At 38.2% G+C, this 20,406-nt stretch overlaps 1 protein-coding gene across 4 annotated transcripts; it reads right to left on the bottom strand.

Moving 5' to 3' along the window:
- Positions 1-814: 814 nt before the first annotated feature.
- Positions 815-19,405, bottom strand: LOC106053313 (23 kDa integral membrane protein-like). 4 transcript variants are annotated; one of them, XM_056010656.1, is made up of 10 exons: positions 19,214-19,405; positions 15,339-15,410; positions 15,064-15,162; positions 11,298-11,397; positions 10,361-10,527; positions 8,599-8,673; positions 8,101-8,205; positions 6,433-6,501; positions 5,259-5,351; positions 815-3,497 (listed from the first exon to the last, which is right to left on the bottom strand). In XM_056010656.1, exons 3-10 carry the CDS (start codon positions 15,118-15,120, stop codon positions 3,435-3,437), a joined length of 729 nt encoding a protein of 242 aa, XP_055866631.1. In that variant the 5' UTR covers positions 15,121-15,162; positions 15,339-15,410; positions 19,214-19,405; the 3' UTR covers positions 815-3,434. The 4 variants fall into 4 exon arrangements, with proteins under 4 accessions (XP_055866631.1, XP_055866629.1, XP_055866628.1 ...); XM_056010654.1 differs by lacking the exon at positions 15,339-15,410 and having other exon boundaries at positions 19,129-19,405; XM_056010653.1 differs by lacking the exon at positions 15,339-15,410 and having other exon boundaries at positions 19,214-19,404.
- Positions 19,406-20,406: the final 1,001 nt, after the last annotated feature.

Below are 20,406 nucleotides of genomic sequence, written 5' to 3' on the forward strand. Positions count from 1 at the left end.
AATAATTGTTGCAATTACTATTAATATAAGCTTTTATTTTTAAATAGAATTTTCCTGTTTTCTAGATTCTCTTTAGTAAATAAAAAAACAACAACCTTACGCTGTGTTTGATCCGGTACGAAGAGGTATCTGAACAAAAGATTTGTGTGTTAGCTTTAGGCACTCCCCATCACTGCTTAGGCTGAGTTACATTTTTTCCCTCTCGGGATTTTGAAATCCAGTGCCCTCATTCGGATAGTCTAGCTTTTTTTCTAGTTTAAGTCTTACCATTGAATTTAAGCCATTGATTAACATGCATGACGAAATGGACACATGAAATGCTATGACGCAGTTATATTCTCTTTTAACGTAATGTGTCTAACCTTTACGTAGGGACCCAAAACCGATTTGTCAAATTGGTCATGTAGCTTATATATATTTTTTTTAATTTATTTGGATACAACTCGTGATTCTAAGACCGAAGATACCAAATTTAAATGAATGAATGAATATTTTAAATAACTGAAAAGATTATATCTATGGAGATTACGAAAAAAAAATAATTTCAAATATACACAATGGTATAAATACATGTTTTAAGCTTTTAAGATCTGGGGGAAAAATAGACGTAGGAAGTGATTATCTTATCTTTTCAAGAACGTCTGTTGTGTATAAGATAAGAGAGGCTGACGAAAAAAAAAAAGATGGGAAGACAGTGTCATTGCAAGCAAAACAGGAATAGAGAGAGAGATTGTCAACGGATCATAAGTGGTGCCCCGGACAGTCCAGAAGGTGAAGACCATTTCAGTTAAGAGAATGAGAAAAAAAAAGTTTCTTTAAAAAAAAATTGTTTTAATCAAAAAATGAAATATCACAGATTAATAAATATGTATATAAAAATACACACAACAATGTACTTAGCCTTTACACTATATATAACAACTGCAGAGCAATAATTGGACAATAAAATTGATTCCATTAGGATACCAAAGATCAATTGTTAGAAACAATATTATTTTTTTTTTACTTTTTGCAGTTAAAAAAAAAAGGGTCAATGTAATTACAGTCATCTGTAGATGAAAGTTCAGCATTTAATAACCTAAAAATAATCCAAAGCGGCACCGATGTTATTTATGTCATTAATGTATACTGTAGAATAATATTTATATAGAAAGTAGGTAGGCTTAAAGCCCAATTGAGTAAAGTATAAATAAGGAGTGCCTTCGAGTCCGAAAATTAATGAGGAATGAAGTATTTCCCGTGGCTACGTAGTCTCACCTCGACCTACATATTTTGCGACATCCAGCGCAGACATAATCATTTTCCTACGGTGGTCGATTAGGAAAGCTCGTCATATATTTTACATTGCATTGCATCTTCTTTTTTGAAGTAACGTCTGTATTATATAAGATAAGATACGATTTTTTTAATAATAAAAAGACATTTTGTGTCAGTTATTTACTACCATTGAAATTCTAACTATCTGACTTATCTTATTACACTATAAATAGAATTTTTCTTATAATCGTCGGTTAAGTACAGCTAATCTTTGATAATCCGAAATTTTCAACAATCCGACACCCCGCGTTCGTGTAACTTGCAACATCAAATGTCAACAGAAGTCACGTGATCGTCACTATGTGAAATATATTAAAAAAAAGGTAAATATTGTGAGATTAATGTAAAGTGCTATGATCATAACCTAGATAAAATTTGCCAACGTCTTACAAACTACAAAGCACATTGGTCAAGAGATCTAATTCTTAAACTAAAACTTCTTCAAAACGGCAAAGTGGATGTGTCTACAAAGTCACGATTAGTTTTCTACTGCTGTACTGTATCTTACTACAAGTGTTAATTTTTGTTTGTATTTTCTGCTATGAAATAAAATCTTTAGAAAAATCAATGAAATCAAAACAAATCAATAATAATGTACAGATATTTGTTAGAAAGTTGTTGTTTCAACATAACTAAACAACAGTGGTGTAGCTAGGTCGGGGGTAGGGTGTGTCCAAATTTGAAAACACCTCTCGTTCCCACTTGTGGGAGGCCACAATATGAGTGTCCGAAATTTGTTTTTTACATTAAATATTACGCCATTATCTCATGTCATGATGTCGAGTGTCAAAAAAGCAGGGGCCCCCTAATGAGATCAATCCCCCCCTGGCCCCCCCATCTCTAGCTACACCACTGCGTAAAAACAGTTGATACAGACCAATCAAATAAAGGTGTAAATTATGAATGTATATTGTATAATTTTTAATTGGCTACATTTTCACAGCAATGAACTTTTAAATGTAAGACCTTTCTAGAAGCAGAGGCAGCCTTAGAGAAGGAACCTCCAGAGTTGCCGCTTAAGATCTCGCGTTTTACATATTTAACTTAAAGAACAAGTAGAACAAAATATACCAAAAAGAGCTAATACTATCTACAATTTTATGGAAGATGTTTGGAACCATATAATTGTCATAGTTTTTTTTTTATATCCTTTAGAGACAGCAGTAAAACTTGCATACTGAAGCAGCATAGACCTAGTTAAATCACATTTACGTTGTAACACAAATAAATATGTAAATTACAACAACCATAATATAAACAAAAATAGTTGTTCAATAGATATCCCAAGATCCAATACAGTCGAATATTACTATAATCTAATAATAATCAACGAACATGCCTTAAATATCTTTCTTAACTTAGAATTATGTTTATTTATTTTTTAATTAAATATAAAAAGTATTACAGAGAAACAAGTACATTTATTTAAAAAAATCTTTTTTAATAAGAATTCCACCTTTATGAAGCTGATGACATTTTAAGGTACCCAACCCACTCCGAAAACAACCCTGGTTATGCGCATGTATAATCTACTCAAAGTACATAAAATTCTGGTATCGTGATACAGATGTAGACATTGCAACATTAAAAGACAGCAGTCTAAACTAGAATACTAGGTCTAGAGATATGGTAGAAGATTCTAATTTGGACTACAGATCCTGACTTATAAGACGGTGTGAAACATTATCCTGATTGTCTATTTATTTAGTTAGCTCTGAATAGATGCGGGAATACCCGCTGACGTATGGATGTGTTCATGATATAGAATGTCTAGACCTCCAGACCAAATTAAATTATCAGATTATTATTTTTTTTAACAAATTGTAACGGTCAAACCAGAGGACTTTTTCCCAAAAACATACATATATTGTCAAATTTCTAGGGAAATCGTTAGAGTCGCTTTCAAGATCCGTGTCCACTCACCTTTAACCCATGAAAAGCTAGCAACCTGAACAAGGAATTGAAGTAATTAAGACAAAACAACAGACAACCGAAATGGATTATTATTGAACAAAATCGTTAAAAAAAAATCTTTTGAAGGTTTTATGACATGTATCCCTCAAGATTTGTATGTAACGAATGTAAAATCCATTGACAGCTGGGGGTTTAGGTCGTCATTAGAAAGGAGAAACTTTATTACTGCTCTTGAATATGACGATGGCCAAAATAACTTCAATGAGCTGAAAGAAAAACAACCAAAAAAACTTTAAATTATATTTTTTTTTTATGTTTTTGTTTTTAAAAGTTTAAGAGTATATCTTATCTTATAGATTATAGACATAACGGCAAAAGAGAATATAAGTGCAGCCAACACTTTTCATGTGTCAATTTTGTCATGCATGTTAATCAGTGAGTTAAACTCTGCTAAGTAGTTGGTTTGCCTGGCTAATTCAGGGAACCCATTCCATGCATTAAAATTAATATCCCTTTTGTTCTTCATTACCTAATATCTCAAGGGTCATGATGGCGGAGGGGTAAAGCGCTTGACTTCCGAACCGAAGGGTCTCGAGTCCACCCAACTCAAATTACATGAGTCAACCCAGCTGACATTACATGTGTCCACCCAACTGACATTACATGAGTCCACCCAGCTGACATTACATGAGTCCACCCAACTGACATTACATGATTCAACCCAACTGACATTACATGAGTCCACCCAACTGACATTACATGAGTCAACCCAACTTACATTACATGAGTCCACCCAGCTGACATTACATGAGTCCACCCAACTGACATTACATGAGTCCACCCAACTGACATTACATGATTCAACCCAACTGACATTACATGAGTCAACCCAACTTACATTACATGAGTCAACCCAACTTACATTACATGAGTCAACCCAACTTACATTACATGAGTCAACCCAACTGACATTACATGAGTCAACCCAACTTACATTACATGAGTCAACCCAACTGACATTACATGAGTCAACCCAACTTACATTACATGATTCAACCCAACTGACATTACATGAGTCAACCCAACTTACATTACATGAGTCCACCCAACTGACATTACATGAGTCCACCCAACTGACATTACCTGACATTAGTAGGGGAAAATAAAGGCATCTGATCGTTGTGCTGGTCACATGACACCCTCGTTAACCGTTGATCATAGAAACGACCTTTACTTCTTTTTTCTTATAGATCGTAAGGTCCGAAAGGAAAACTTTATATCTTGAATTCTTACTTTCCTATTAGTGTTTGTAAAATCTCATTACTGCTAACAATTGCAGTAATTTTTCGAGCGTATGTTGTTGTTTTTTTCAATAGCGATGCGATTAAAAACCCGATAGAAATTATAAGCTTACATAAGAACTGGCGAGGGATAGATGTGTCTTTACTTTTAGTTTCTATAGTACACTTACATGTTTATAAATTTATTCTAAAAGTTTATTTTGTAAAGGAAATCGACGAAGTAGTTTGACTTGACGCTGTCTGGAGCCAAAGACGTCAGGCTACGCCAAGACCCAAGCTGTTTTTTTGAGACCATGAACAATGTCTGGAACTATATGGTTTATAAAGTAAGTCATTGTTTTAATTTCTGGGTATATCGTTTGTCAGCGCCAGCGACAAAAATCTGCATACCACTCGTTTCTTCCCGATTTTTTTTAACCACATATTTATTCACAGCTCTCTTCACCAGAACAAAGTACGAGCACTTCAACTCTAAGTTTAACGTTAAACTATGTCACTACGCGGTGAATAGGACTAGAGTATAACGGAAATTAATCTAATTTGATGATATAACTGTGGGGGCCAGTAGGGGTGCTCCTACCATGACAGCATCAAGCACCCTGTACAGTGCACGTTGTTTGGCCGGAGGTAAACGCCACGTACCCATTGCATAAATAGCGAAAGGAGATGAATGTGGGTTCAAAGAAGCTCTAAATGTATGTACTAGTCTAGAGCAACATGTCTTACTTCTAAAGCCAGTAGACCAGCAAGGGCGAGCCCAGCCCAGATGATATTGCTTTGTATCACGTCGGTCAGTTTTGAGTAGCATCCGTATGTATTCTGCAAAAATAACAATACACATGTAAAAAAATAGTTTTGATGTGTTCACGTAAATGTAACTGGCATCAAGCTTTATTTAACATGCGTAAAAGTGTAAGCCTACTAAAAGTAGTGGTTCAAATATTTGTGACAAATGTGGAAAGACTTGAGAGGTTTACATCCTTTCTTCAAAAAAAAATTACAACCTAGACATGAACCTTGCTGTTGCGCGAAAGGGTTGTGTAAATACACTCACACACAAACGCCCACACGCACGCAAACACACACACACACACACACATAAGTATCTCGATAGCGAGATGAAAGCCTGGGCAATGTCTATGGTCCAAACGATGTCGCCCACACAGCAGTTCCCCCCTCTCCGCGCAGCTGATGTGACCAAAAGAATATCCGATACAGTTTGGGATCTGTAGCACCGCAGGCTCTGCCAGACTGTAGCACAGTGTGCAACAATCTGCCTAAGGGTCACCAGCTCCTGATTTTTCCTCAGGGTTGTCTCCCGAAGCCTTTTCCATGTTTGGGTATAGCTGTAAGGCAGCGGAGGTTTGGATTCAGAGTTGTCCTTCTCCTAGATGGGTAGCCAGCCATGTCTAACGATCCCCTCCTGCCCGAAGCTTACTGGTTTAGGCGCATGCGTCTCAAATAGCCCCTGACAGTCAGTCCAACTCCTGGCCTTCACGTGTGGTTCAGATACTGAGCCTGGCGGAACCGTTACCTCCGACACATGAGGGAAAAGGGGGAGCAACTAGCAACTTTGCCCCTTCTCCTGTCCGTGGTAACGGTTCCGCCGGGCTCAGTAACTGAGCCACAATTGAAGTCCAGGAGTTGGACTGGTTATCAGAGGCTATTTGAGACGCATACCATTGGAAGCACTTTGTAGGTAATGATGGGCTTAAGACCATTACCACTTCCGGCGTAAAACAACCTTGCGGAATATATATATTTATATATGAATAGTTTCAAATAGTTACCTAATGAGAAAATAAAACCATAGGATAGATTTAGATTTTGATGGAAAATGTATATATATATATATAACAACTATTAGAGTGTACATAAAAGTATGATGAAAGACCCTTACAGATTTGCAAACATAACTATGATCTTTGCCTCCAAAATCTTCTGCACCGTCAATACCGCAACATTCAAACTGTAAAAAAAATTTAAAAAATAATAATAAATAAAGATCTAAATAACAACATTAAGATATCATTTGAATATCTTTAATTTGTTTAATCAAGTTTTAATAGCCTTTTTTTGTGTGAAAATGTGATTATTAGATTAAATGTCTGACAGTCTGCTATAGTTGTTGTTACAGTGCGTACTATTAACCTTACATTATTTTCTACATGCAGACAAAAATGGTTTATGGTAGAAGTTTCTAAATGTTTTCCCTAACGGAACATTTAGCGGAACACTTTGTTGTTATTTTAGAGAGATTAATTCACAAGGTGGCCTAATAGTTAATTTTTCCAGTGGTTTGTGGAACACCTATTCGCCTATTTTCGCTTACGCTGCCTGCGACGCGTTTTAATACTTCTGCAAACCCCATATGCTGGTCTCACAAGCCCTTGGGTGGTCCGCGGACCACAGTTTGAGAACCACTGTCCTGGAGGTATGGTGTTTCCAATCAGGGCGTTTTGAAACTGTATGCACAGCAACTATGCTCTCCTGACACAGAGAAGACTACGCTGGCTCGGTCATGTCACCCGCATGCCATCTGGAAGAATCCCTAAAGACATCCTATATGCTGAGCTTGGGTAGGGATACAGACCCAAGGGCCGTCAAAGACTGACCTACAGTGATGTCAGCAAGCGAGACCTGAGAACTACAGGCATCAATGAAAGTATTTTGGAGGAAATAGCTCAAGATCGGACAGTTTGTATACAGACTGTTCTTTCTGGTACGAATCTCGCCGAGAGCAAAAGAAGCCATATAAGTATTAATAAATAAATTAATATATATATATATATATATATATATATATACACACTAATTATTTAGTTGATGAGGGCCTCAATGACAGGGAATTCGGCAAATAGTAAGACCTTATCTTTCATTCCTATGACCGCTGGAAGAAATCCTTCCCTTATGATTAAGCGTCCCAAGGTCCATTATGTATAAAAAAATAATATTATGTGCACCTGCCACCTTTTTTTTACAATAATATTTTTTAAATACCTTGATCTTGCATCGTGACAGGAGGATTTCCATATCGGTATTTAAAAAAATTCAGAAGCTCAGTACAGAGGAAATGCTTTGCCGGGGCTCAATCTCGGACCTCGCTTTAAACACTACCCAACACTCCCTTACTAGATCGTGGAAGAATCTGATCCCTTTCTAGACACTATCACTCAAAAGAGCCCTTTTTTAGCATACAACAAATTTTATTATCTACAAAACAATATTTATGGGTGAAAAAAAAGTAAAGGGACTATCTTTAATTAACATTCATTCCGTAACTTTGGATTCTAAACATTTTGTAAGTAGACATGCAAACAAGAAAAAAGTGGAAAATTATAAAATTACATATATTTAAGATTATTTTCGTTTTCATTGCATTCTCCACCCCCCCCCCCCTTTTTTTTCTGACAGGGACCCTACTGCTGGAGCCTAAAGTGTTCCCCCCTACCACTAGTTCCATTGAGGAGGGTGAACGTAACTTTGGTCGTCCAGCTGGGCGCCACTAGTAAAAGTTTGAGAACCTTTGCAGTTTTCTACAAAGAAAAAGGCTGTTTTGGAGACATACGTAATGTTGCACCAGATTCAAACTTGTACTGAAGGTGTCTTCTCCCTGTTCGTCGTACTCGTTGGTTATTTTATCTTTCAGGACAGATCTTATGGTCTTGTGAAGCTGGCGACAGAAAACATGGAAACATTTGAGGAAAAAAGTTGTTTAACATTAAATTTAATAGCTAATTAAACAGATATGAAATATGAGATAACATCCTTTGTGTCCATAGTTACAACGCAGGCTTACATGATTGACTGAGATAATGATCAGAAGACTTCACCTTCACCTATCCATTAATCTGTTGGACCGTTGGGGCAACAGACAAAATCGAAAATCGATCGACCATCTTTCTCCATTCCTCTCTGTCTATTGCATTAACTAGAGTATCTTTCAATGACAGGCCTATATAGATTCTTTAATGCCGCCTCACTTTTTCTTCTTCTTTTTCCTGGTACTGTTCCCTGAAGGAAGGTCTTTGGAAGAACGGAGGATATGTTGGAACTGTTTACTTACCGGTGAATCAGCTACATAGAACATAGTGACGACGACAAGTTGCGCAATCATCAAGCACAGCATAACGATGGCAAACTGAAATAGAAATAAGCAATCATCAGACACAGCATAACGATGGCAAACTGAAATAGAAATAAGCAATCATCAAGCACAGCATAACGATGGCAAACTGAAATAGAAATAAGCAATCATCAGACACAGCATATCGATGGCAAACTGAAATAGAAAAAAGCAATCATAAAATACAGTGACAAAGTGACAATAAGCAAACATTTAACTCAGCATAATGATCACTAACGGAAAAAAGTCTTACGAAAAATATAAAGATAATCTAATATATAAAGCAAAAAATAAAGCGTATGTATGTATGTATGTATGTATCATGTGCGTAACCAGAGGGGATTTTCGGGGTTCAAACTCCCTTCCCCCGAAATGAAATCCCCCCCCCTTTCGGGTGAGGGGGTGGGAGAGTTTAAAGACTGATTTTTTGCTTTGATTTTGTTTATTTTAGGTGAGATTTAAATGTTGAACCATCACTTGAGTTTAAATCCCCCTCCAGGATGTTTCGAGATTAAAAATACAAATGAGAGTCACCAAATTAAATAGAGTTTAAAACCCCCTCCGAATTTTTGTTTATGATATAACCCCCTTTTCAATTTAAGACTAAAGCATACAACAGTCACCAGATACTATGAGCGTAGCCAAGAGGAGTTTTATGTTTAAAAAAAAAACCTCCAGAGGGCTTTAAGTTAAAACCCTCTCCAGAGGGTTCTGAATTTAAAAAAAAAAACAACCTTCAGCGTGGTTTGAAGCTAAAAACCACCTCTTCAATATAAAATTTAAGCGAACTACAGTCACTAAATTCCACAAGCGCAGCCAAGAGTTTACCTCCTCCCTACCAGAGAGCTTTAAGTTTAAAAACCCCTCCAGATGGTTTTGAGTTTACCCCCCCCCCCTTTACAGATAGATTTAAGGTTAAAAACCCCTCTCTTCAATATTATTCTAAAGCTAACTTAAGTCACCAAATTCTACGACCGTAGCTAAGGGAGTTTGTTAAAAAAAACATCTTCAGAGATATTTTAGTTTTAAACCCCCCAAACAGATGGTTTTGACGATAAAACTTCTCTTTTCGATACAGAATCTAAATCAAACTCCCTAATTCCATGAGCGTAGCCAAGATGGGTTACAAATTTCTACCAGTTGCTGGGATCCACTAATAAAAAGCAGTGAATAGCAGATTAGGTTTTTGAACTAAAATGTTTTAATAGCAGGATAATGAACTGTTGGTACCTCAGAATATGCATTTTTTGTTTTAAATACCGGAAATACTGACGGAGCTCCACCCCGAAACCCCGCTGGAGAAGCCCTGAGCGCTCTCCCAGACCCCCTTGCTGGCAAGGGGCGGGGTGTCTACAGTTTTTCCACTAACTCCAGGAAGAACCTTTTCTAGGGTACAATAAACGTCTTCTGAAAGAATGAAGGGTCAGAATGTTATAAAGATCAATTACGTACACATACACAAACTAACACACACACACTATATATTATAGCCGGGGGGGGAGTAAAAAAACAACCCCAACCCCCCCCCCCCCCCCCCCCCACAAAAAAAAATCCTGGCCACGCCCATGGTATGAATGTAGGTATGTCTATATGTATGTATCTATGTATGTACTACCCCTCTGACTCACGGGCTTATTTTCTGGTTCCTTTTTATTTAAAAAAACTACAACAACACTTTAGCTGTTTACAGTAATGTACTTACCAGTATCAACATAAACCTGCAGCATTTACAACAAGATCCACAGCAACCCAGAAAACTGATCACAAACAAAATAGTCCCCAAAATAAAGAGAGCGAGCCCAATCTCAAACAGAAGTGGCAAGTTTTTCAGGTCGTCAGCCGATGTCGGGATGTTATAGCTGGTTGTACCTGAAAACAATAATTCAGAACATTAATTAAACACAATAATAAACTTATTAAAAACTATATGTATGCATAAGGGAGAAAAGATGCGGTCTTGTGGTATGCGCCTTTAAACAGTCGTCACCGATGGTTGCGAGTTTGAAACTTGCACACTTTCATCGCCAGCAGTCCAGCAAAAGGTTTTGGATAGGGGAAAAAGAAAGAAGCGTTCAAAAGGTGTGAAAGTCAAACAAAACAAATGACATTAAAATTACTATGATGGCTTTAAAAAAAGTATAAGAACTTTCCAGGGATATTTCAGACATTAACATTCACTCCCGGAGCATGAAAGTATCGGGCTCAGAAAATTTAATTTGTGTTTATTTTAAAAGGAAAACAAACTAAAAAGAAATTATAACAAACGAAATGTTGGGAAAGTCTACAGCTATGTTTCTTTTTTTTTAATGGGTATGAGAGACATGGAGGCGCGTTAGCTGATGGTCCCATGTTCAAATCCTGGTGTAGACTAGGCTTTTTAATTTCGGGATTCTTATTGTGCCTCTGAGTCCACCAAGCTCTAATGTGTACCTGGCATTAGTTGGGGAAAAATAAAGGCGGTTGTTGTGCTGGCCACATGACACCCTCGTTAACCGTCGGCCACAGAAACAGATGACCTTTACATCATCTGGCCTATAAAAAAATAAATTTAAAAAAAAAATAAAAAATGTATAGTTCTATGTAAAATATGTCATAAAAAAATGATGATAAGTTGGTAACGAAAGAGTGAATAAACTTACTCGAAACAGCTGCCTTCACTTGGTCATATACGGAGGACAAAATAGTTCCAGGTAAAAATGCCAGCAACACACCGACCACTAGAAATGCTAAACCAATGACCTGAATAGAAAACAAGAAATTAGAACATTAATTCAAACATATTTAATTCAAAATATTCAATTCAAACATATATTTAAATTGGAATGTCTTGGTTTCTGCAAAGTACCCGACCCCCTTTTTTTTTTCCAGACCTCTCAACCTACGGATCAGATGATGTAAAGGTCATCTGTTTTTCTGGCCTACGGTTAACGAGGGTGCCATGTGGCACACACTTATGTCAGATGCCCATTTAGAGTTGGCTGGACTCAGGGAAGCCTTTAAAAAAAACATCACGAAATTGAAAATCCTATCTAGAACCAGGGTTCGAACTCGAAACTCTTCGGTCGCAAACAAAGCGCGTTACCACCAGGCCACATAGTTTCTACATTTGTTGAATAATTCCAGATGTTTTGTATATAACTTACACACTCAAGTACACACACACCCACACACACACACAGACACACCTTGACAAACAAAAGTACTTCGCAGTGGTGCATTAAATTTACTTTTCAGCATCAATACAATATATACTTACTTCTAAATCAAGGGTGTAAACTAAAGTTTAAAACGCCTATTTCACTATTTCGATGTACATTATTTAAGAAAATGGCAGTTAAATGTGTGCATTCAATAAACCTAATAGAAATGATAGTCTTGGATATCTATCGGCAAGGGTTATTGGCTTGTAACAGTGGTGTAGTAAGCATAACTGGCGCCCGCTGCGCGGCACTTCATTGGCGCCCCAATCCCTTTTCCCGAACCATCACTTTCTTTAAATAGATATATAGGCTAATATGTAAAATAATTTTCACAATGTTATATCCATATCAATATAGAGTATTATCTAATTAAAATATCTAAAATATTTTACTGTTACGTATAGTAATTAACTTATTTGTCTTCTATAAAATACTGGACTGTTTTTCGAGCTTAAAAAAAAAGACACTGCTACACCGTTGTATTTCAGGTCCAAGTTGAATGTTGAATCGATGTGTGTGTTGTTTTTAATTTAATCTAGGAGCAGTGTCAAAATCTATTGCAATTTCTTCTTCTTCTTCTTCATCGTTCTCATTGTTATGTTGGAGTGTTCAGATGACTAGACCAATACATGAGATGAACTGCGCAGTGGTTTCCAAATCAGGGAGCTCTCCATATAGTTTTCTTTCTATTGGGGTGATTTGGGGCCAATGTCTTATACGGGCCTCTTGGTAGAGAGAGCAGTTTAGGAGGACGTGGTCGGCATTTTCTGGTTCTATTGCAATGAATATTAACCTTTCTATAGTAGATCTAAATGATGATACATCTTCCTCGACATGGATATTATAAATGTGTAACTGCAAGACACCAGCGGATCCAGAACTTTTTGAGTGGTGGTCTATAGTTCTATTAGAGCAGTGTTTCTTAACGTTCGACAAAACAACAACAACAAAAGAGTTATGCTGGTGGCCCTTCTCTTGAAGGCTAGGGGGGTTTAGAGGAGCACTGTATGCTCTCCCAGCGGGGTTCGGGGCAGAGCTTTGTTTACTGAATAAAATGAAACGATTCATTTGGTTTTATTTATTCAGTTATTGTAACCGTTTATCTCCTCCCTTTATAAAAATGTTGTTCCTTTGGTTGGAGTGAAAATGACAATAGATCTAGATTTATCTTTTAAATGCTATTAGGATTCACTTTTTTTTTTTGGACTAATGATATGTTGGAAAAGTCAAAAGCGATGCACTATATATTCCTTGCTCTCTTTCTCTCTCTATCTCTCTCTCCCTCTCTCTCTCTGTCTCTCTCTCCCTCCCTCTCCCTTTCTCTCCCTCTCTCTTTCTCTCCCCCTCCCTCTCTCTCTCTCATTCTCCCCCTCTCTCTCTCCCTCTCTCTCTTTCTCTCTCTTTCTCTCTCTCCCTCTATCTCTCTTTCTCTCTCTCCCTCTCTCTCTCTCTCCCTCCCTCTCTCTCTTTCTCTCTCCCTCTCTCTCTCTTTCTCTCTTCCTTCCTCTCACTCTCTCTCCCTCTCTCTCTTTCTCTCTCCCTCCCTCTCTCCCTCTCTCTCTCTTTCTCTCTCCCTCTTTCTCTCTTTCTCTCTCTTCCTCTCTCTCTTTTTCTCTCTCCCTCCCTCTCTCTCTCTTTCTCTCTCCCTCTCTCTCTCCCTCTCTCTCTCTTTCTTTCTTCTTTCCTGTCACTCTCTCTCCCTCTCTCTCTCTTTCTCTCTCCCTCCCTCCCTCTTTCTCTCTCCCTCTCTCTCTTTCTCTCTCCCTCCCTCTTTCTCTTTCTCTCTCCCTCTCTCTCTTCCCCTCTCTCTCTTTCTCTCTCCCTTCCTCTCACTCTCTCTCCCTCTCCCTGTCTTTCTCTCTCCCTCCCTCCCTCTCTCTCTCTTTCTCTCTCCCTCTCTCTCTCTTTCTCTCACCCTCACTCCCTCTCTCACTCTCCCTCTTTCTCTCTCCCTCTCTCTCTCTTTCTCCCTCCCTCTCTGTCTCTTTCTCTCTCTCCCTCCCTCTCTCTCTCTTTCTCTCTCTCTCTCCCTCTCTCTCTTTCTCGAAAAAAAAAGAATAAAAAAAGCATTTGGGTCTTAGAAGATGTGCAAAATGTTCCTGAACATTAAGCTATTAAACTCAGTCAGAAAAGCCTTATGTTCAAAACAAATTCCGAACGCGATAGTCCTTTCAAAACCAATGTTGGATCTAGACCTAGATCTACATCTCTAGCTAATTTCAAATTTATTTCATTTTTTACTTGAAAAAATGATAACGTTCAAACCAGAGTTTTCCCCGTATGGCCAACGAGAAAGTAATTCTTTACTCAGCGATATACATCAACTGTTACATTTCTAGGAACATCGTTACAGTCGTTGTTGAGATTAGCGTCCAAGTTCCGCCCCCCCCCCCCCCCAATGATGTTATGACTTGAATAATGGTAAAAAAAGAACTTGCGAAATTCTAAACTGCAAATAATATACTAATTTTACATAGTCATTGTATTTTCTATTTAACGTTTTTTAGTATACAGTTTTACTTAAAATACACCGTTCACTATTTTATAATGTAGAATCAAATTTGCTATTCAAAAAAAAAATATTTTCACCTAAAATCCGATTTTATTTTTTGATGCACATTGACAAATTGTTATAAACACGGCGCATTGTTGATAGCACGGTCATTGCATCAGATAATACGCGAGCAGAAGTATCTTATACAATAATAAGCACAACGGTAATTTATTATTATGTAAAAAAATCTTTGTTAAAAATGTAATTTTCAGAAATGATTTTGTTTAATTTAACATTTCCAGAAAATTGCATTCGTCTTCAAAATAGTATTATTATAGCTTTTATATAGCGCTACTTGCATGCTTACAGCATGCTCAGAGCGCTTTTGGTCCAATCTCATTTGTGGACCATTGGGGGGAGGAGGTATCTAGGAGTTGGTTTTCCGTGCTGCCTTTGGGCGCTCAGTAAGCACAACTCTGCCCGAGTCAGGTGTCGAACCTCGAGCCCCCTTCTAGGAAGCCAAGCCAAGTTCAGTCGTACTTGGCCTCTCGACCACGCTTCGAGCTTGGAGCCTGTCTGGGGTTGCCCCCCGGGACATGATGCCCCCTTGCCCCTCCTCACTACGCCTCTGCTCGTAATTAGATACGCCTTTGAGAAAAGATAAGTAGATTGGCAGTAAAAACAAATTAGTCTTTAGTGTAAACCACTTACCAGAAACAGTACGTTCAATAGCATGAAAATACATTTCGCACAAGTGGAGCACGCCATAGCGGTGATTCACAAATTTGTTAGGAAGCTTGCTGTGTATTTCTGTATTTACAAAGGAGATATTCTTAGGATACAACAAGTAACAAGGAAAAACCCTCACTCTCTGATTGTCGTAAGCCTTAGTGCTAAGCTGTAATAACATTCTTAAAGTAGGTATCAAATAAAGAGTTGGTCACACACACACACAAAAACAACAAGACTACAGCCTTACTTTCTACCCAACTATCGATCCAGTGTTGTAAATCTCAGGCGAGGATTTGACTTATACAATGCTGTTTATCATCAAAGACCTTATTTTGGTAAACAATAAAACGAAACCCTAATATACTCTGTTATAGTCTTAGCCTCTTTGCATTTAAATAGTTCCATTTCAAAGAGAGATTTCCAGAACGCTGATTCACTGAACTATACTAATGATTAAATGCTTAAACCAAAAATTCAAATCAATAACAAAAAAGTGTGGACGAAAAACAAAAACAAGAAATTATTCAAAAATTGTTTTTAAGAAACAAATCTTCTATTGAGCATAATTGTATCAGTTAGTTTAGATCAGTCATGTAATGACATTTGTAATAGGTCTAGACTAGCAATAAAAAAAGCATTTTAAAAATATAAAAATGACCTGAATTCTAACTCATGGCTAAGGCCATCTAGGGCTTCTCAAGCTAACACGGTAACCACTCTGCTAGTGGAGAGCTTATGAACAAGGAAGATTGTAGAGTTATCTATTGTTTTTATAGTCTCGTCCTATAATTCATGTAGTGTTCAGACGACGAGTTATAAATGGTACTAATTCGGCTTATGTCGCCGTTATAAAGTAGTCTATAAACTCACAATAGATAAGTAAACAATCTTTTATTCTTTCATACGCATCTAACTAGCGGAGCGGTTAGAATGTCGGCTTTAGTCAAGATTTGAATTCAAGTCGTTACCTTTTTATAAATATAAATATGTTGGTTTTTTTTTTTTTTAGATTTTAATCACATAAAAAAAAGATCAGATCCTAATCCATAAATATTATCTTTCCATTATCGCATAGTCGTCGTTACGCAGGCAAGGCGATAATGGTATCACGGGCGCCGGCAGGATTTTTTTTTTGCAAGGGGGGGGGGGGGGGTTGCAAGTTGCCACCTATGGCTTAAAGTCCTAGCTTCAACATTTTATTACCGAGAATATTAAAGAAAAGAACTGGTGTCCCCTCGCACCCCCCCCCCCACCACCTATGTGATATTAAGTTCACTGTTAATATTTGTTTCGTGAAATAAAAATAATAAAAAAAACTAACGTGAACAAACTATTTACTGTATAGGTTGGTAAGTTTATCCGTGCGGCTCATGTATCCCAACGGTCAATTAAACAAAAAATTTAAACGCTGCCAAAACTGTCAATAACTTTACTATTGAATTGCTTCTCGTCGCGATGGACAAGCCTGCGACGAACGCTTATCTGGTACTGCTGTTATTCTTCATAATGTTGCAGCTATTGTATAGTTTTAGGATGTAGACAAGGCAGGTTGAACTGAGCATTATTATTGCTTGAAAAGCGAGACGTCAATGAAGAAACTAACGAATCAAGATACGGAATGTAAAGCCGTGATGTGTAATAATCCCAAAATCCAAAATGTGGTTTTTGCTCTGCGTATCTGTCGACTGCACATTCTCGGCAGCACCAACTCAATACCAAGTCAGCAGTGTCGCCTTCCTCGGGATGCCATCCCGGAAGTGTTCCTCAGCATGGTCAAGTTGGTTTTTGATTGTGTCATTTCTGTACTGCTGCTGTGCTGTTGAGCGGCCACTTGTGCTAAGAAGGACTGACAGCAAGAGCTAAGATGGACTGACAGCAAGAGCTAAGATGGACAGACAGCAAGAGCTAAGATGGACTGACAGCAAGAGCTAAGATGGACTGACAGCAAGAGCTAAGATGGACAGACAGCAAGAGCTAAGATGGACTGACAGCAAGAGCTAAGATGGACAGCAAGAGCTAAATGGACAGACAGCAAGAGCTAAGATGGACCGCAAGAGCTAAGATGGACAGGCAGCAAGAGCTAAGATGGACAGACAGCAAGAGCTAAGATGGACAGCAAGAGCTAAGATGGACAGGCAGCAAGAGCTAAGATGGACAGACAGCAAGAGCTAAGATGGACAGACAGCAAGAGCTAAGATGGACAGACAGCAAGAGCTAAGATGGATAGACTGCAACATCCCGGAAACTGGTTCAAGAAGAGAAGAATAATTGACCACAGTCAAAAGACCCGAAACACATGAGAAGCAGGCACTGATTACACACATGCAGTTTGTCTGGTTTCAAAGTCAAAGATCTTTTCAAAGTTGTGACGTAAAGTGCGAATGAATTCAAGTTTCTTAGCCCACCGTGTCTCACACAAAAGAGGTAAATTTAGCATCAACGCTCTCGCTTGGGACCGTAACGGAAGAAATAGATAATCTTCTTGATGACACCAACAGCATTACGTATATCTGAAACGCCATTAAGGTCAATGATAACAATTAAATTCTGTGGGACGCGCAACGGACGAAGGCTGCTTTTGCATATTTTTACAAATATTTGCCTAAACACAGTTCTGAATGCTAGCCTTTATATGGCAGCCTTGGCCGAGTAGTTTGTCCATATCTAGATTGAACTATATGTAATCGCTGACAAGGATGTTAGACACACGCAGTACTTCTCTCTGAGCAACAGGAACAAATTCAATGAAGTCTTCTCGAGTATAATCGCCATCAACAAATCCAACTCTCAAACACATCTATTCAGTGCCAGAGATACCTGTTTTTTCATTACCGAAATACCAAGAAAATGCAGTTAATTCATGCTGCTGCACGTATATTTTGGTTTCTTGCTGCTGCCAGTGCCCCAACGATAAAAATCAACGTTTTGACTGAGACGATTCCGTGGGAAAAAGTTTCTCATCTATCACAAACTGGTGGACGTGTTTAATCTGCTATTTTATCGAGCGCTAACATTGACCGCAACTCCGGAAGACGTAAATACATTGACCAAGATGACTGCACACTTTAATCTTGTTCAAAGAAACACAAAGACGGCTAACAAGAAATTTTCCTCCAAGACAAAACAAAAACTTAAAAAAAAAAACTTTCATCATATTCTCGGCCTTTACTAAATCTAATGATAACTATGATTGTGTGCACATGAAAAGAATACGTCACAACTAACTTGCTATAGAATATTGAATTGCAAGCCCATAATAAAGTGCACATGGTCGGACATTAACTATAGATAAGCCTATTCTAGTTTATTACAATAATAGCTTATCCTTATTACCTTTTTTTTCAGTGGAAGCACGACATGTTAAGTTGCTTCCTAGCAGAAGTTAATTGATTTGAAAGTGTAAAAAACTGGCTAAAATTTGGCTACTCAGAATTCAGAGGGGGTGCACGTATATGGTCAGCCATCAATTCCTAATAAGAAACTACAACTGTCACCAGTGGAAGCACGACTTGTTCATAGTTGCTACTTAGATTTTAACCGATCTGATGGTGCAAAAAAAAATGGTTAGTAGAATTTGGCTGCTCAGAATCCAGGAGGTTGCAAGTGCACTACCTTGCACCCCACTTGCGGGCGCCCATGAATGGTATGTATTAACGCTTAATGTAAATGCTACAAAAAATAATAATAAAAAGGCGCTCCATCAACTTCTGCCACCCAACTTCTGCCACCCAACTTCTGCCACCGAGCTAATGGCGTCAGAATGACAATTTGTTAAGTATACATTTCTGCATGTATTATAACCTGGATAAAAACGTGATCCAGAAAGAGAGTCTTAACTTATAAATTACTGACGTTTTCTCTATTAAAAAAAGGCTATAAAGTGTTCAGCTTATCCATGTGTAAATCTAGTCGTAGGTGTTAATTAGAGACAAAATCTCGCACATGAGTGAGCGAAAGAGAGATTTAAATATTTGATCAAAAAATTGTACAATCCAACGAAAATAAAATTCCTTCAACTGTTTGAACAGAATCCATCAAGCTTACGATATTAGAAAGATGCCAATATGCAAACAGAAACAGAATTGTATCGTCTGCTGAAACCTAGAAATAGGACGTTAAAACTATTCACCTGTTGCAACAAGACCCGGCAAGTTATCGAAAGTGTCAGGTAGAAACGTAACACTTCCTATGACACTTGCTTTGACGAACTGGTCGTAACTATAGGCTGGATGGTAACATGGAAGTTCCCAAAATGTATAGAGAGAATAGTTCTAGACAAGTTCGCGTTTGTGTGTGCGCGTCTGTGTGCGTCTTTGTTTGTGCAAGACGGGATTAAGGATATAGGATTGGCGAGAGAGTCGTGTTCATGTAACTTGAGAGATATTTGCATAAAAAGAGAGAGAGAGAGACAGAGAGGCATAGAGAGAGACAGAGAGAGAGACAGAGAGAGAGACAGAGAGATCACAGATTGGGTCAGCATGCTTTTTTTTTTTTCAAATTAAGATTTATTTTGTTGGGTTCGTGGAAACTGACACGTTTTAATATCAACTTTTGAACTATTAGAGAGAGAGAGAGAGAGAGAGAGAGAGAGAGAAAGGGAGAGAGAGAGAGAGGGTGAAAGGGAGAGAGAGAGAGAGAAAGGGAGAGAGAGAGAGAGGGAGAGAGAGAGAGAGGGAGAGAGAGAGGGAGAGAGAGGGAGAGAGAGAGAGGGAGGGGGAGAGAGGGAGAGAGAGAGAGGGAGAGAGAGAGGGGGAGAGAGAGAGGGGGAGAGAGAGAGGGAGGGAGGGAGAGAGCGAGGGAGAGAGAAAGGGGGAGAGAGGGAGAGAGAGAGGGAGAGAGAGATAGATGGAAAGAGGGAGAGAGAGGGTGAGAGAGAGAGAGATGAATATTATATAGATATATATAGAGAGAGATTATATAGAGATAGATAAAGATAGATAGATATTACTTGATATGTTTGCGATGCCTGTCCAACATTTGTGGGTCTAAGTACAACCTTTGTTTCGACCTGTTCGATCTCTTCCTATGGTCAACGGTTAACGAGTGTGTCATGAGGCCAGCACTACAATCAACCACTATTATATTCCGCAACTAAATTCAAGTACTCATTAGAGTTGGGTCGACTCAGAGACGTCTTAAAAAACTACCAGTCTTCACCAAGATTGGAACCCAAGGCCCAAGACCCTCTTTATTTCGGAAGCCTAGCGCTTTACCACTGAACATTTCCACGTTGGGACAATTTTCTTCAAAATTCTTATTTCAATGACTTACAGTTGTGACTTGCATTTCCTTTAGTTCCTCAACTTGAAGTACATTCCTTAT

The sequence above is a fragment of the Biomphalaria glabrata genome, chromosome 14 (assembly GCF_947242115.1).
Source record: "Biomphalaria glabrata chromosome 14, xgBioGlab47.1, whole genome shotgun sequence".
NCBI lineage: Eukaryota > Metazoa > Mollusca > Gastropoda > Planorbidae > Biomphalaria > Biomphalaria glabrata.